The following is a 17,275-nucleotide window of genomic DNA, read 5'->3' on the forward strand; positions in this document are numbered from 1 at the left end:
AAAGCCTCCGAAGGGGGCGGGCCTGGCACGCTCCAGGCACGGCGGTAGCTGAGAAAGGGGGCGGGGCCGGAGGGGGGGGGAGGAGCTGGCCCAATGCCCAGGGCTCCGTGCCAGGCTGATCCAGAGGCAGGGCAGCCAGACAGGCGGGCTGTCGGGTGGGCTGATGGGCAGGGTAGGGGCTGGAAAGGAAAACATGAACCTACTGAAAGGTACAGGACTAGGCAGAGCAGACACCACCGCCCAGGTGAAGGCCTGGGTGGAGGAGGGGCAACTGGAAGGCAGGGACACCACTGCGATGTATCTGTGGTCCCGTGAACATGGTCTTTTAAATATATGTAGCGCCCCTGCACTGTCCCACGTGTGTTCGGACTCCTGTGCTAATGGTGGGGACAAGCAGAAAGGAAAATCAAATCTCCAGGAGAGATTCTGGGATGAACCATACCCCTCCCCCACCTCTGGAAGGCTCTGTATCATGTTTAATATGCTTCCAGCCTACCTAGAGGCAGGAAAGCAGGTGGGGGGCAGGGAGGGGTCGCTAGGCTTCTTACATGACTAACGATGCACGCATGCGCACGCCCACACAAACATGAACCCAGCACCAGCAAGTTCCAGTCAAAGGAAATCAGATTCATACACTGAGGTGGGAGAGGGGTAAGCCCCTCAAGCCTGAGAGGTTCCTCAACAGTCACCTTCCTCTGACGCCTGGAGAAACCAGGGCTCAGAAAAAAGGAAATGAGCCTCTGGTGACGCTAAGGTAGAACCGGAACTCAGCTCTCCTCCCAGGCTGGTTTATGCTCATCTCCACCAAACCTTGCCGCTTTCTCTCTGACAAGAAGTGTTAACACAGCAGAAGCTTGTATAGCCCCGATGTCAGCAGCAGGAAAAATGCCCATATTCTGTATGGCTAAGTGAATGCCAACTGGCTTTTACTGCATGCGGCTCTAATTTGGGCACAGGGTTTAACCCACACAAGAGCTAACTATACTATAACACGGCTGGATGACTGTCAGAGAAATGTTAGCAGTGTAAAAGGATAGTCACCAAAAATTCTTGCAAGATTTCGTGTATGTTTAGGGACAAGAAAGGAAGCAAAGGTGAGACGTGGAGCGGGGAAGGCGCTAACCGGTGTTAGCAAGCAAACCTCAAGGATGAATACTTCACTCAATTCACTCATCTCGGAAATAAATGGTTTGACAAGAGAGCCCACTTTTTTTTCTTGCCCATCTGGGCAGCACCAGAGAGGAAGCCAAAACAGAAGCTCTGAGACAGTGGAGCTCTTTCCAGACAAATCTCAAGTCGGCCTGGGCCAACTGCCTCTCCCCCTCCCTCCACCTTGCGCTCTGCCTCCGAATTGTGCTCTTTCACCTGAGTGGTTCCTAAGAGTGGGAGCTGGCCACGTGAGCTCTGCAGGGTGAAGTGGGAGGAAGCAGAATCTGGGTATGGGGACGTGTGGAGAAGCCTTCAGCATAAACCTAACTTGTGGGGACAAATGATAAAGAGGTGACCCAAACGTGAGCAGCGCAGCCTTCCCGGTGGAGGCAGCGATGATGTGGCATCAAAAATGAACTGCTGCAGACATCATTCACCATCCTCCTCAGGCTGTCAGTGAGAAGCATTTCCAGCATCTTCACTGGGGGGTGGGGTGGGGAAGCTAATATACTCTGAGAGGAAAAGGCAGAAGGGGGACTAGAAAGACTATTCCTGCCCCAACCTCACCAGAGATGTTGGTTGAACTCTCACCCCCCAGTGGAGATGTCAGCATTTCTCCAGAAAGCTTAGGAACCAAAAGGTCTGGCCCTCTGTGGAAAGCATCATGGGGGCACGCCTCGGAACTAGAGAAAGGCTGAGTCTCTCCCTCAGGAGGGAACGGCAAGCTTGGAGAGCCCAGTTCAAGACAGGATTTTGCGGTGAAGCTCTCAGAAGCAAGGGTAAGGAAACTAGACCAGCTTCAAGAGAAATCAGTCTTCAACAACTCAATTCCCCACCGAGAAAACGACCCTATGGGACTTAGCATAATTCTTGGAATCGGCAGTGTTTCCCGCGAAAGGACGCGAATGTATCCCGGTAAACATTAAAAATAATAACTGATCATCCTATTAGTGGAAAGGAGTGCTGGTTGTGTCCCTCCTGCATGAGGTTAACCACCTCAAGGCATGGCTCCCCTCCAGCTGCCCGCAAAGACCTGTTGGTAGTCAGAAACTTCAGGAGGCTGGTGTCTTGTCTCTTCCTAGTGGGGTGGGGAGTTATCACAACAACTCTCCTCGGACGCGGACACCCATCCCGACTTCTGCCCTGCCTTCCGGCAGGCACAGATGCCCTTTTGGTAGGTCCTTCTTCCCAGCCCAGGGATGGCGTCCAGGAGCTGCACCAGCACCTTCCAAGATGGTGCCGCAAGCAAGGTCTCAGACATGCCAGGAGACCCAGGGTGGCGGGCAGGGCCTTCCGCCGCGGAGGGCCGCCAAAGCGGGGGCAGGCAGGGCAACGGAGGAGAAAGAGGTGCCTGGGAAGGGCGGCAGCAGCTGAGGGTGGGGGAGGGCTGGCAGCAGCTGGGGGGAGGAGGGGAGCCCTCATGAACGGGCAATTGAGAAGGCCTGAGCAGCTGAGCGGCCGCGCTGGCGTCGCCGGGCCTGCGCCCCACGCGGGCGGCCCCTTCCCCCAGCCCCTCACCTCGCCCAGGGAAAGCTGAGCGCGCGGCCTCCCACCCCAGCCGCTGGGTGGGCCGCGTCGGCAGGGCTCCGGGAGGGGGGGCAGGGCTCCGGGAGGGGGCAGGCGATGCCCCCCGGGTCCCCGCCCCCCTTCTCTGCCGAAGCCCCGGCAGTCTAGAATGTTCTGCCGCCAGAACCCCCTCGGTACTCCGACTCATTCGGGGCCGGTCCCGCCCGGCCCAGGGGGCCCTGGGCTCCCCGGCGGGGCCCAGGAGGGGGAGGGGGAGGGGACAAGCGCCCCCGGGCTGCCGGGTGGGGGTGGGGACAGGACTTTGCCCTTTGTCTCTCTCTCTCTCCAGAGCCACCGGCCGAAACCCGACCCCATGAGCGAGCCAGGCAGCCAGCGAGGGGCAGGCTCCCCCTCCGGGGTCCTTTAGTAAATCCAGACCCGACCTCCCTGTGGTCAGGGCTGTGACTGAGGTGGTCCTGTGGGGGAGGGGGCTTCCCGCCTGCAAACAGGCCTGCAAGCATTTAAGTGGGAACCGGCTGGGGGTAGGGGGCCGAGAGAGGGCTGGAAGCGGGGCCGCAGAAGCTGGAGGGGAGAAAATGGCCCGGGAGGCGGCATTCCTTAGAGACCTCGGCCGGGCTGCGGGGAGGAGGCAGGACCAGGCCAGGGAGGCCTCCCACTGCGAAGGCAGGAACTGAGGCCCGGCAGTGGGCTGGGCTGGGCTGGGGGCACGGGCCGCAAGGGCCTTCCGGGCCTGAAGAAAAAAGACCCTGTTCCCGAGACGTCCCGGGAGCCTCCTCAGAAAAGCTACAATCCAAGAGCCATCTTCCGCACCCCTATGCAGAGTAGGGCATTTGTCTGGGGGTGAGAAGGCCCTTCTTTGTCCTCTTGGGGTGTCATCAGTTAACGATAATCATTAATAACTCACATTTGCACGGACTTTAGAGTTTACAAAGTCCTTCTTTACACCCGCACCTCCTATGAACCTAGGACAGTGACAAGAGGTTGATTTGAGCCTCTGAACCGCCAAAGAATGATAGTATTTTTTATTTACATTCTGCGGTTCAAAAAAAAAAACCGGCTCAGAGAGGTTAAGTGACTAACCCAAGGTGACACTAGCCAGCAGGCGTGGCTACACCATGAAGCCGGCCTGCTCCTCCTGCTTCTCAGCAAAAAGAAGATACCTGGGTTCTTGCTCCTCAAAAGCATACATAAGCTATGAATTATGGTTCTGTAGGCTTTGCAACAAAGGTGAATTCTTTGTCCCTTCCTGCTAAGAGGGGGAGGGGGTGGGTGGGAGAAGCATCTCAATCCCTGCCCCTCCCCCCAGCCTCCCATGTTCCCTGGGGGTTGAACCCACACAAAGGGGGGGGGGGGATACCAGCCAAAGGCTCCAGCCCCGGGGCCTATCAGAATGCCAAAGGATGGATGGAGGCCCTTAAAACTCAAAATACCTAGCTCATTTCCTGGGGTTTCTGGAGATGGGGATGTTGAAGATGAGGAAATGAGGCCCAGGAAAAGATAGGGACCCCGGATCCCACAGTTTACCCATCTGGAGAAATAGCAAGCTGAGGCTGATACCTGAACTTTAACCCCACTCAAGTCCTTCTCCACTTCACTCAGCTCCCTCTCTGTGGGTCTTTTTCTATCTAAAAACAGAATCGCCATTTCGCATCTTAGCTGTCCAGACAAGAGGAGAATTTTCTCGGTTTTTTTTAACCACTGAAGATTGCCTGAAAATCCCAACAGTGAGAGGAAAATAAAATGCAAAGCAGGTATAAAACACCTGGGGAAGAAGGAGGCTCAGAACAGGGTAAAATTCATGTTGGGCATGTTTTTTATTTGCTAAGCTTACTTATGCACTCCCCCCAGAAAAGCTCAAGATTCATTTTCCTCGAACTTTAGAGGATCACCTGTTCCCACCTTCTAAGAGAGCTCAGCCTTAGAGGTGGAAAGGCTTGGGTTTGAATCCCAGCACTACCACACCTATTCAAGGTGCTGACCCCGGCTAAGTTACTTTACCCGCTCAGAGCTTCAGCTTCTTCTGCAGAAGGAAATCACTTGCACAGGGCTCTTTATGAGGATTCGGGAATGTGACGAGATACCCAATAAATGCTCATCTTTTGACCTGAGTCACCTCGAACAGAGCGCTGGAGCCAAGATGATGCTCTATAAGGGAAATAAACGGGGATATCTGCCCTACCTGCCTGAGGGCCTCACGACAATGCCACCCCTCTCTTCTAGATGAACTGTCTTCCCGTCAGCATCTCCCTGTCAATCCATCATGCTCTCCTTAATCCACTCCTATTTTGTCTGCCTATCCTCCAAAACACAGCTTAGCTCCCTCAAAGCCTCCCTCCTCTATTTTAGTCCCTGAGGTTGTGTGCCTCCTATTTTAATACATAATCTAGTCTAGTCTCTTGGCCTCTGCTGTCCCACAGCTCTTCCTAGCTCTAAAGTGAAAATGCTGGAGGGCAGGGATTTTTATCTTGCACCTCTCTTGTGCAGCTCCCTCTCTTAACCCTTGTCTCTCTCCCCCACTCTGAAAAAGACCCAATAGTGCTAAATAAAAACCCAACAAATAGTGTTAATGCAAGAGAGGGGTCAGGCAAAGACTCCCGTATCTATGGAAGGATGAAGAGGTGACCACCATGTAGGAAGGAAAAAGAAAAACTGGCAATGGTTCTAATACCACTAGAGGGAGGAGGGGGATGGGGGAGTTCGTTTACTGGGTACAGTTTCGGTCCTGCAAGATGAAAAGAGTTCTAGAGATGAATGCAGGTGTTGGCTGCATGACAGCGTGAATGTTCTCCATAACCCAGCTGTGCAACTTAATGCTTACAGTAGTAAATGTCATGTTATGTATGCCTCACCACGTAAAATTACTTAGATATTTAAGAGGTATTTAATTAACTGAAATTATTTTAAAATACTTAAAACTATTTTTTTTTAAAGATTTTGTTTATTTGACAGAGAAGGAGAGAGTTCGTTCACAAGCAGGGGGAGAGACAGAGGAAGAGGGAGAAGCAGACTTCCCGCTGAGCAGGGAGCCCGATGCAGGGCTCGATCCCAGGACCCTGGGATCATGACCTGAGCTGAAGGCAGCCGCTTAACTGACTGAGCCACCCAGGTGCCCCTAAAATACTTAAAATTATTTTTAACTTAGGGGCGCCTGCCTGGCTCAGTGGGTAGAGCACGCAGTTCGACCTTGGGGGTTGTTACGTCAGAGCCAGAGGTTGGGCAAAGAAATTACTTAAAAATAAAATCTTATAAATTAATAAGTAAGTAGATAAGATAAACAAATAATTTTTAACTTAAAAACTTTAAAAACATTTTATTTAAAATTCTCTTAAAATACCAAGGAGCAAGTTAAAAATCTAAAAGCTCTTGGAGGAAAATGAACTGAGAAGTTGTATTTCCTTCCATCTCTAATACTAGTCTTTCACTTGTCATTCACTGTATTTCTAATACCTAGCAGAGGCGTGGCACGCAGTAGAAGACTCTGAATACCTAAAAACCAGCGGATGAACGTACCCGGGAGTGAGTGAACCCACTGTGAGAGGCACCAAACTTCACAGCAAAATGCTAGTGATCACACCAGGCTGTACCAACTTTTTAAATATTTTCTTATGTGGAATTTGGTTGTAAATGTGTTATTTTTAAAATCTCTCCTCCCCCCTGCAAAAATGGCTAATGTCTGAGTGGCAAAGTCGTCGTCCCCCACCCCACCACACAAACCCAAGCTAAAGTTGCTGACCAGGGGATGTTTTGAAGAGAGCAAAGGAACCTGAGCCTAGACAGACTCCATTCTTCCTCTAGTTAGAAGTTTAAATTTAGCAAACTACTCATTCAAGATAGTCAGTGAGGGACAAGCGTAGGAAAGTGAAAGAAAGATTATCTCATAGAGACATAGGATGTTTGTGAAGATCGTCATATTCCCCCTGCCTGCCTCCAACTTATTCTGGGTAGGTATCACTCTACCCTCTTCTAAAAAGCCAGCAGCAGCAGCTCTGAATCAAATGTGATAACCATAGCAGGAAAACCCTCTAGACCAAGTAACTACAGTGAGCTAGATTTTCCCTTCTTTTCAACAAAAAGTTGCTGGTGTGGACACTCGACATAAGGAGTCAAGAGAGTATCTTCAGAATCCCGCTGTTTCCCCCCCAAAGCCAACATCCTCTGTCTAGTCTCTGCCCAGAGCACACTGGCTGCAGGCACCAACAGCCTGGTCTGCGAAGGATCATCTCTACTCTTTAATTTCGGGGTCTGTCTCCAAATCCTGCCAAAACCAACTGCTCTATTACAGTCGGACTTCTCCTCCCAAGAAACTCAGAGACCTGGAGGAGGAAGTAGAATAAATATTTCTAGCCCTGAACAGACATCCTCACCAAGTTTACTTCACCCAGACAGCCCCCACTTTAGTTCCTGCCTCCCCTCATTTTGTCCTCTTCAGCTTCAGAATACCTCATGGGAAGTTGAGGAGCCCCAAGCAATCCCAGATGCCACTCCAGAAAAGAGGCAACACACATCATTCCACATAAACTAATTGTAAAACCCTTTATAGTAACTGATTAAAGTCACAAGCCTGTTAAATGGCCAAAAGCCACATCCGGATTGGAAGCCCTTCCTCTCCCCACCCCACTGAGAAGGTTCAATCCTCAGTCCCTAGACTGAGATTTCTAAAGGGGCAATAGGTCTGTGCGTGTGCGAGTGGGTGTTGTGTGCACCCTTTCAACAGGGAGGCCCAGAGAGAGGAATTGGGTGGCAAGATGGGCTCTCCTTCCAGTCCGTGGGGCCAGGGCAAGTGAAGCCGCTGGGGCTGTGCCATGTATAAGGGGAACAATGTATGCGGTCACTTCCTGGGCATCCAGGGATCCCCAACTCCTGAAAGGCTACTTTGTTAGCTTACCAAGAGCTGAACATCAAGGCAAACATGCCCATCTCCCACCAGGTGGGAGAAGCTGCTCTCATTTCTTCCTTCCTCTGACCCCCAAGGACTCAAAGTCCCCTTCATCCTGAATCCTTATAACACTTACCTCATTTCCAGAATTAAGGCGGTTCTTCTCTCACCAATGTCCCTGCCCTACATGCACCTTTGACAGTAGCCCCCAAGTATGAAATTTCATCTGGCCTGGGTTCATGGCATCAACAACAGAATATATGGCCCACTCCCCTAAAGAACAATCAGCAGGAGCATTCTCCACCGTCTCTTCAAGTCTCTTGTCTGACAGGATGGGGTCCATAATGCAGGGGGTCTGGGAGGACTGCCCTGGTGACCTTCATCTCCCTCTACCAAAAGGTGGCTTTTCCTTTCAGCATGCAGGTTATCAAAGCACCCTACACATAAGTCCCCTTCAGTATGCCTATCCATCACTGTTCCATATAAAATAACATGCGAAAGTCACAGAAGGATAAACACCCTACCTACTGCCTTAGATTATGCCCCAAGCTGCCACAGTCCAAAGACAGGAGGCAGAGAGGTCCGTATCTAAAACAAATAATAGCAATAATAATAGTTAACGTGTAATAACACCAGTTCACAGTTACAGAAATCGAGGCTTAAGAAGATTAACTTCTGCAGTTTCAGTCACCGCCTGGCTCCAAAGCTCTTGTTTTTAAACACTGAGCTCTCCTGAAAGACCTTTCCTCCATAGTCCTAAAGAGGGTAGAAGGAGGCACCTAGAGTAGGTCAGGAGACCCTGACCCCATAAAGCGTCCTCTCTCCTTGAGCCTCAGGAGTTCAGAATGATTCCTGTCCACCCAACTCCTGCTGCCAAAGAACTCAGACCCCACAAACAACCTTTACACGGAACAACTTCTTCCTGAATCCTGATTTCTCCTCTTGGAGATTCTAACTACATCCAATCAACTCAACTATTCAATCAAATTTCACTCAGACTTAACATTTTCCATTTCAAGTGGTCAAAACATCTGGATGAAGGACTAATTTTTCAACTGAAACTAACTCAACATGAATGAAAATTGAAGTTTTCCTCACCCTCTTTTCCTACAGAAATATGTACAGGGCTGACTAGAATCCACCGAACAGACACGGTGTGGGAAAGAGGTCCTCCATTTCTGCCGTCTCCTCTCAGAGAGAGATGTCTGCACACCCTTCCCCTCAACTATAAGCAGAATTCACACCCATCCATCCTGACTGGTCCCTTATGTGCTTCTAGCCACCAAAATGCCACGTGTCTAATAATCAGACTTGTCCGTAGAGGTCTTGCAAACACCTTGACACAGCAGTCAAAAATTCTTATCATCCAGCTATTTGCTCTGTATTTCATTCAAAAGCAGTTTTACTAATGGTTCACCATGCTCTGTGCTCTCTGCCATACAACCAGAACATCAAATCCTGGGAAGACTGGACTTCGGCGATAGGACGGCATTTCTGGCGGGGGTGGGGATGGCGGGGGGGTTCTGTACACAGCCACATTTCAGTGTTTTGCAATCAGGTTTTCTCCAACTGCATTAAAATGATGAGGCCCAGACCCACTTTTCTCCTGTGACTTGCCCATAATCCACATACATTGTATTTCAGTGGTCTGTGTGTAGGGTAAAAGCTTGTTGGAGCCTGTTGTGCCTTCATTTTCCAACTATTTACTGCAAACCTACTAGCTGCAAACAGGCCTTACAAAGCTGGCTCAGCCTGTTCCATACTAGGATGACCCCTCCCACTCACTAAAAAAGGACAGAGCCCCCTCTGAACACAATCTGAGGGGACACTCAAGCCCTTCTACTGGAATGGAGTTAGCAAACTGGGGGCTGAGCATCTTCCTGTTGGCAGTGTCCCCCTCGGGATGGTATGTTATCACAGATGCTCCCCCGGTTGGATCTTTTGCTAGCCAAATCAAACTTTTATCAGTAACCAAAAGAGCATGTACTGTCTTGAGTGCATGTTTTTTGAGACCTTTTCTTGCTTTTGTTTTGACAGGCATTTTAAAAGGTGTGGGCGAGGAGAGGAAATGTGCTCAGCACAGGTGGAAATGGTGTGCAAATCTGACCGTTCACCTGGAGTCAAACACTGGCTGGGACCCTAAGAAAAGTCTTGCAAGCCCAGTCAGTGGCCCACGGGAGGACCTGTTGTTCTCTCTTTCACCACACGAATAAAACCCACCCTAGAACCTCTGGTTACTATTCCCCCCCTTTGTTATGGTTTCAATCTGCCTTTGGGACATGGAGACTGGCCATTTTCTAAAGATTACTGGACCCTGTTAACTCTTCCAGCTCTATGCCCCGTTGCCAAGGGGCCTCAGCTCCGGGGAGAGGGCGACCACTATGTGCACCTCCATTTTCTCTCCACCTCTCGTCCTCTTTCCTCCTTACCCCTTCCTTTCTCCCCACCCTCCTCACCCAGCCCTCCTCACTCCGCCTTGGCCTTTAGCTTTTGCCTTCGAATGGAAAGGTCTGCAGGCAGCTGGGGCGGGAATGGAAAGGTCTGCAGGCAGCCCGGGCGCTGCAAAGGGGCTGCGTCCGCAGCGGGGGACCGCTGCACGTGGGCGAGGTCGGGCATCTGGGGCTCTCGGGAGCGGGGTGAGGCGGTCTGCCGGCGCGCCGCGGCCGGGGGTCTCGGGGACCCCGGGAAAGGCAGCCCTGCGGGGAGCCCCGGGCCCGCGGGGGCGCGGGCAAGGATTGCGGGGCCGCCGGGGGCCGCAGCGGGCCGGGAAGGGTCAGGGCAGCGGGGCGGGCGCGGGCTCTCCAGGAAGCGCCTCCAGCGCCGCCGCGACTTTCTCTGCTTTTTTGAAAAGAGGAAGGGAAGGCAGGCAACTCTGCCAGCCGAAGGAGCCTTGCCCTACGCCCAGTCTCCCACCCGTCTTCCAAAGCTGCTGTCTGCGACCCCCTCTCCCGTGGGTCGCTGTGCGCCTCCAGCCGCTTCTCTTTAAAAGGGAAGCGGGAACTCCACCCAACCCCCATCTCTCTCTCTCTCTCTCTCTCTCTCTCTGTCTTCCCCGTCTGGAATTTCCAACCCAGGACTAACTCGTCTGATTTCTCCAGTCTCCCCTGCTGCTTTTTTTCTTCCTCTTTTCTCTCCCTAACACTCCCATCCCAAATTCTAAGCTGCACTTTCTGGAAGGCATTAGCCACATTTTAAGAACCTTTAAAGAGGATGGGGAGCGAACAAGACGGAATTCAAATCCTAACAGCCGACAAAATGTCTGTTCTTCCAACGTCTCTGGTTCATACATTTATTCTAATGACACCACCACCACCACCACCACCAAAAACCAACAGAGATATAACCAATGTCTATCCTCAACAAAAAGATCCCCAAATTTCACACACCACTTGGTCTCCCCCCTTTTCACTCAACTAAACCAGATCTGAAATTTTTAAAAATAATTTAAAATTGTATACCACTAGCCTATCTCAGTAGTATCTTTGTCAACTGGCTGTTACACATTAAAGTTTAGAATAAACCCTTAAAAAATAAGCCTTAAAAGTACCCAAACACATAAACAAGACGCAAATGACCTGTATTAAGGTAATTTAAAAAGATTAGAAGCTCAGAACCCTTGAATCAAGATTCTTCCAACGGCTAATGGTCATGTATTTCATCTCTAAAACATAATTATAATAATGTTTTGCTCCTTTTCCACCAAAAGCTGTGCCATTAAAACTTTACATTTGGGGGGCACCTGGGTGGCTCAGTTGGTTAAGCGACTGCCTTCCGCTCAGGTCATGATCCTGGAGTCCCGGGATCGAGTCCCGGGATCGAGTCCCGCATCGGGCTCCCTGCTCAGCGGGGAGTCTGCTTCTCCCTCTGACCCTCCCTCCTCTCATGTGCTCTCTCTCTCTCTCATTCTCTCTCTCAAATAAATAAATAAAATCTTTGAAAAAAAAACTTTACATTTGGAGCAGTTAACTATACTTTGAATAAATCAGTGATGGGAATTACAATTCTTCCCCTTCTTTCCCCCAAGGTTCTCCATCTGAGAAAGCATCAGAGTAAAATTTCATCTTTCTACTGTCGGTCAGAAAATAAAGGGTTCTAGGAACCTACCATGCTCCCAATGGACAAATACCACTGTCCTTTAGGAAAGCATCTTGAAATACTGTGCACTAAATGATAACAGATTCTCTAGCAGTGAAGAAAACAATGAATTTGTAAGATCTACTTTCTAGGTGGAAACTAAAATGTTGAGTGAACTGATTTCCACTTTCCCTCCAAACAGTGCAGAAAAATGTAAGAATCAACCATTTTTAAATTTATTTAAAAGCAAAAAAACTAACCTATTATTACTAAGAAAACCTTTTACTGAAAGTGTCATAAACTGTTTCTACTTTAATCTTACTAGGTGAATACAGGTCAGATGTATCTTTCAACTATAACCACTGAAGTAAAAGTGCCTGAAAATCCTCCCACTCTAGTACTTTTTACTCCTTTGTTGTTTTTTTAAGACATTCCCTTGCTTCTTAACCCCCTTATTATAATTCATTTTCAGCCCCTCAGAACAATTTTCATTAAAGACAAGTCCATTTCTGAAGGCAAAATCTTTTTGCTTGTTTTGAAAACGTTTAGTGATCCAATTACTTCAGAGCGAATCACTTAAAATTAAAAATACTATTTTTGCCACTTACAAGACATCCCTTCACACAGATTTTCAAAACTGCTAACTTTAGGAAATCAAACTGTAAAATCTGAATAAAGTTTAAGCACTTTCTGAGAGTTCTCACACTTCAATGGCTCTGATACCAATTTCTTTTTTTTTTAATACTTGGAAAATCAAGGTAAAGTGTTTAGCCCACCTCATTTTAAGTCAGCTTAGAGAAAAGAACAACCATTAACCTGCCTAAGAAAATCAGTCTTTTAAGTTGAACACATTTCATGCAGAGAAATGCAGTACATCTCTTGCATTTTTTTCTTAACAGCAACACCTTTTATTTTGATGACAGCAGTTGACAGTAGGTATGCTATCTTTAGGTCACATTCCTCTAGAAAAAGGCACACACAGTGGCAAATGAAACACAAGCTTAATTCCTTTAAAAAGCAAGTCAATTCTCAAAATAAACAAGTCTAAAATGGGACCCCCCCTTACCTTAACTACTCTTATGTCTCTCAAAATAAAACACACGTACAAACCCCTTCCACAACTGTTTTAAAAATGCTTTAGGCTTTTCTCCTTTGTCCTAATATTTGACAGTGAATATATACAAATTCTCAACAAAAAGCCAAAACTGTTAGCCAAAATTCCAACACTGTCTAAGAAAGGGTTTGGGAAGGTGGAAGAAATTTAATATCATCCATTTTAAAATTTCAAATTAATGTTTTCAGTTTAAATGCATAGTGCTCAGTCTCTTGGGTTCTTAAAAAGGTACAAATAGTATATCTATCAAATAGATACAAAGTTAGAACACAATTAATACTTCAAAAATCAGAGGATGCTAAGGTAACTGCTGTAATATTACTTTTTTGATTCCCCCCTCTAAGAAACAAAAAACAACCAAACAAAAACCAGGAACACTTAGGTTAGATTTTTATGAATCTCTTAGAAATGTTTAAAGTCATAACTCATTTGGAACTGAGTGCATCAGGAAGTTACTTCTTTTCTATTTTTTTAAACAGTGGAAACAAGAGTATATACATACAAAATACACATGCACAGTCATTCATTTTGCTTAAAATACATTAGTCATATTTAATTAACTAGTTCCTGTTCTATACATCCATGAGATTGAAAAAGCCAGTAACAGACCAACTGAATAGTTTTCAGACAGACTAAAAACACATACCACAAAATGCTTCCTTCAAAGAACACAAAATGATAGAGCAAACTTACTTCATGCAAACAAACTTTTTTTAAATCCTAAAACTTCAAAAATTGATTCATTCTAGAAAAATGAAGTGCCTTCTCAACCACCCCACAAACACACACACACACACACACACACACACACACACACACACCTGTTTGTGCTCAAAAAATTATTTCAGGGAAGGGGAGAACACACACACAAAAGATGGAATTTAATATGGATGTGGAAAGGAAGATTTTGTACCCACTCTTCTCACAAACCCCACCCCTTCCCAACTCAAAAGTGCCCTAAGTAATGCATTTTGGAGGGAACAAGAAGGAGCCTAAAAATGGCTTGAAAGCAAGCAGATGGCTTAGGGGGAAAGATCCATAAATACAGAGCACCATGGAAATTAAAATATAAATGTTTTGGGTCCCCTCTCATCACATTTTGCTATTTCTCTTGCTTTCACTTCATTCCCTTTAAAATTTAAACCATCCATAAGAGCAAAAGGAAAAAAAATCCCACGTATGTCAGAATTCCAATTATTCTGGACATTTCTCATCAACATGTTTCAAACACTCAGCTTTCAGGTCAAATATCCACAATCTTCTCAATAAATCTACTGGTGTCAGTATCTTTCTCTCAGGCCCATCTCCAGGAAATGTTTCAAAATAATAAATAAGACTTTTTTTTCTTCCTTCTGATTTTATTGCCTCTTTACTCCTAACTCTAATTGCCTTTCCAATAAGAGTATCTGAAGCACTTGAGGTTAAATCACAGGCTCTATAAACATAGTTACAAGCCATATTGATCATCTATAGATACAATAGTTCTAAGTTACTTAAAATATCTTAAGCTAAACCCACTGAACAGATTTTTGTCTCACTTAAACTTTACAGTTAAACTTCACAAGCTCAAAAACAAAACAAAACAAAACAAAAAAACTATACAGAGCCACCCACCTCCACCTTCCCACCCACAAAAGGCCAGGATTATTCTAAATGCAGCAAGTTTCCAGTTGAAATAAAGGGGAGAACACACCTAGGGAGGGGAGGGGGTAACAAGAGGATCAAAGATTTCCTGGGGGCTGCAACATGAGGGAAAATTCTGCACTGTCAACATGTTTAAGTGAGAAAGCAGACAGACTCTGCCCCTATACTTTGCAGCCCAGGGTTCAATGAAAGATCTGAAATCCACCATGAATCAGATTTGGGGATAACATGATAGAGGTACCCCACTTTGCTTAAATGAGAATAGAAAGGTATTGGGACGGACACACACACACACACACACACACTCTCTCTCTCTCTCTCACTCACACTCTCTCTCTCTCACTATTCATCCAGGGAGTTCTAGACCCTCCAAAGAGCCCCAGCTCACAGCCTGAACACAAAGCTCTCACCCCAGATGGTCCCCTCGTAACAATGGACTGAAGGAGTGGGGGTGGGGGGGCTCGGAAAGGGATAGCACAGCCAAAGCATATTCTTTGCAAAATCCAGTTGGGAGGGGAGGACGTGTGATGTGAGGGACTAGGGGTAGGTGTCTAGAAAAAAAATGCCCTTGCCTGTTGCAGAAATATACATAAAGCACAAGCAAAAGGGAATTCTTTTGGGGACAGGAACTCATTCCACTTCCCCTTGGATGTCGAAGGGGAGCCCCCCCAATCCACTTAAGAATCATGGGATGGGTGGGGGGAATAAAAGAGAAAAGGGAGGCCTGCTAGAAGTTGCAGAGATGTCCAGGAGTTGGAACTCTTCAAAGATTTTTAGCTTCCTCACAAAAATGGCCCCACACACACCTTGAATAAATCCACAAGGTTTCTCTCCTATTGATTTTTTCCCTTTTACTTCTCCAAATACCATCTCTCAGCCCACCCCAGCCCCGGCTTATTTTTTACAAGCTGTAAACCACCCATTACAAGATCTTAGCCAATCTTCCCTCCCTGCCCCCAACATCCGGAGTGGGGGGTGGGAAGGCCCGTAATGGGTTTCTTCCACTGGAGACACTATGGACCCCTTAACAGAGCCTCTAAGCGCCCCCAGGTTGCCTCCCTGCTCAAAGAGCCCTTTCCTACCTTTGTTTTTTGGGGACTGAGTGTTCAATCTCTAGGCGTTTTCCTTGCAATTCGACTTTCCCTAAAGATTAAAAAAAAAAAAGGCAATATAAGAGCTGCAACAGGGGTGTGGGGTGGGAAAAGGACGGAGAGGATAATTCAGGAGTTACTGGGATCGGAGATCTGCCTAGGAATCCAGGCAGTGGGTTCCGTGGCCAGACGCGAAACGGTCGCTCTGGGAATGGTGGAAATCTATAAATTCGTTATTGTGTTTTGTTAATTTTCGTTTTGTTCTGTTCTCTGAGGCTAGTTGGGTAGTGGATCGCTCTGGGAGCCCGATCTGGGAATGGGGCGACCAGGGCGTTTGTGTGGGCGGGCTTGCCTACTCGGCTCCCAGAGCTGGGGAGCCAGGGCCGGGAGAGAAAGGGCTCCCCGTTGCTCCCAAAGTGTGTTGCGGGGGAGGGGTGCAGAATGAAACTTTAGTTTTCGGTCGAGGCGCGGAGCAGGGCTCCGGGCGGCGGGGCGCTCACCTGTCGGGGCCGGGGGCGAGCAGAGGCCCTGGGGGAGCGGAGCGGGGCCCCGCGGGCAGGGTTCCCCGCGGCCGCGGCGCGCGCCTCTCGGCCCAGCCTGGGCGTCTCGGGAAGCAGCATGGCGACCCGGCGCCGCCGCCGCCGCCGCGCCACCCCGCTCACGCCCCACTTTCAAATCAAAATGGCTCAAGCCCAGGCCCTGGGCGGGAGGCGGGACCCCCTTCCTCTCCGGCCCTGCCCGAAGGCTGCCGTGCCCACTGGGCACCCGGGAGATCGGGGACGGAGCGGGGACCTCTTCCCCGCCTGGAAAGGCCTAGGGTGGAGAAAAGGGAGCTGGGGGTGTTCGCGCTGCAGGGCTGGGGGGGGGGGGAGGAGGGGGTCCAGCCTCGAATAGGGAGGGGCGGGCATGGAAATAAGGCCCAGACGGGAGCTGCCTGAGTGGGGACCCCCCCACACACACTGCCAACAGGGCCCCCGCCCCGTCGGCGGGGGGTAGGGGCGGCCTTACTAAAGCCTCCAGCTTCTGCTCTGGGGCTGGGAGGAAGGGGTGAGGGGGTCCAGGATATTTCCGCGCGAGGGGCGAGTGGGGGGATGGAGGGGGCGTCGAAGTAGGTGGGCGGAGGGTCGATGCCGAGGCCAAGCCCCGCAGGCCGGAGCAAGAGGGCAGTTGGCGGGCAAGGAGAGAAGAGGAGCAGGTCTCCGTTGTTGGGGGTATTTCGTTGTGGCTTTTCCGGGGAGGTGGGCGCACTCTTACCGGAGAAAGTTTCGATGGCTTTCATCGCCCAGTGCTCGTCGGGGCAGTCCACGAAGGCATAGCCGGACTTGACCAAGAACTGGCCGCTGTAGGAGATCTTGTGCTCCGCAAACACTTTCTCCAAGTCCGCGGGGGTCACGCTCTCGTTGAGGTTGCCGATGTACAGCTTGTTCATGGTGGCGGTCTCCGGGCGGGACGCGGTCCCTGGCAAGGCCGAGCGGGCGGGCGCGGGCGGCGAGCCTCCTAGGCCGAGAGGCGGGAGGCCGGCGGCAGCAGCCGCAAACTTTCTTTGCACCCCACCCCTGAAGTTGTCCGGAGCCCGCGGCGGGGAGGGCGGCCTGAGGGCGCGCAGAGGTCGCGGGAGAGTTCGGGGAGGCCGGAGAGAAGTGCCCGCGGCGCGCTGGGAGGCGGACGACGCGGCGCTGCTCCTTTCCCTTCTGTCCGAAACCCCTCCGAGCGGGCTGGTGTGTCACGTTTCTCCGCGGCCGCCCTGGCGCCGCCTCTAAATAAAATCGACTTGAAAAAAAATGGAGCGGAAAAAAAAAA

General features: G+C 49.4%; 1 protein-coding gene across 4 annotated transcripts in view; it reads right to left on the reverse strand.

Moving 5' to 3' along the window:
* Positions 1-16,904, reverse strand: part of IGF2BP1 (insulin like growth factor 2 mRNA binding protein 1) — a 38,598-nt gene extending 21,694 nt beyond the window's left edge. For 3 of the 4 annotated variants that reach the window (XM_035724693.1, XM_035724691.1, XM_035724690.1), the window contains exons 1-2: positions 16,730-16,904; positions 15,467-15,527 (exon numbers count right to left, since the gene is read on the reverse strand). In XM_035724693.1, the coding sequence (XP_035580586.1) occupies positions 15,467-15,527; positions 16,730-16,904 (236 nt within the window). Of the gene's footprint in view, positions 1-15,466; positions 15,528-16,723 lie in introns of all 4 variants that reach the window. The other variant, XM_035724692.1, reaches the window with a different exon arrangement.
* Between the last annotated feature and the right edge of the window lie 371 nt (positions 16,905-17,275).

The sequence above is a fragment of the Zalophus californianus genome, chromosome 16, assembly GCF_009762305.2.
Source record: "Zalophus californianus isolate mZalCal1 chromosome 16, mZalCal1.pri.v2, whole genome shotgun sequence".
NCBI classification, from domain to species: domain Eukaryota; kingdom Metazoa; phylum Chordata; class Mammalia; order Carnivora; family Otariidae; genus Zalophus; species Zalophus californianus.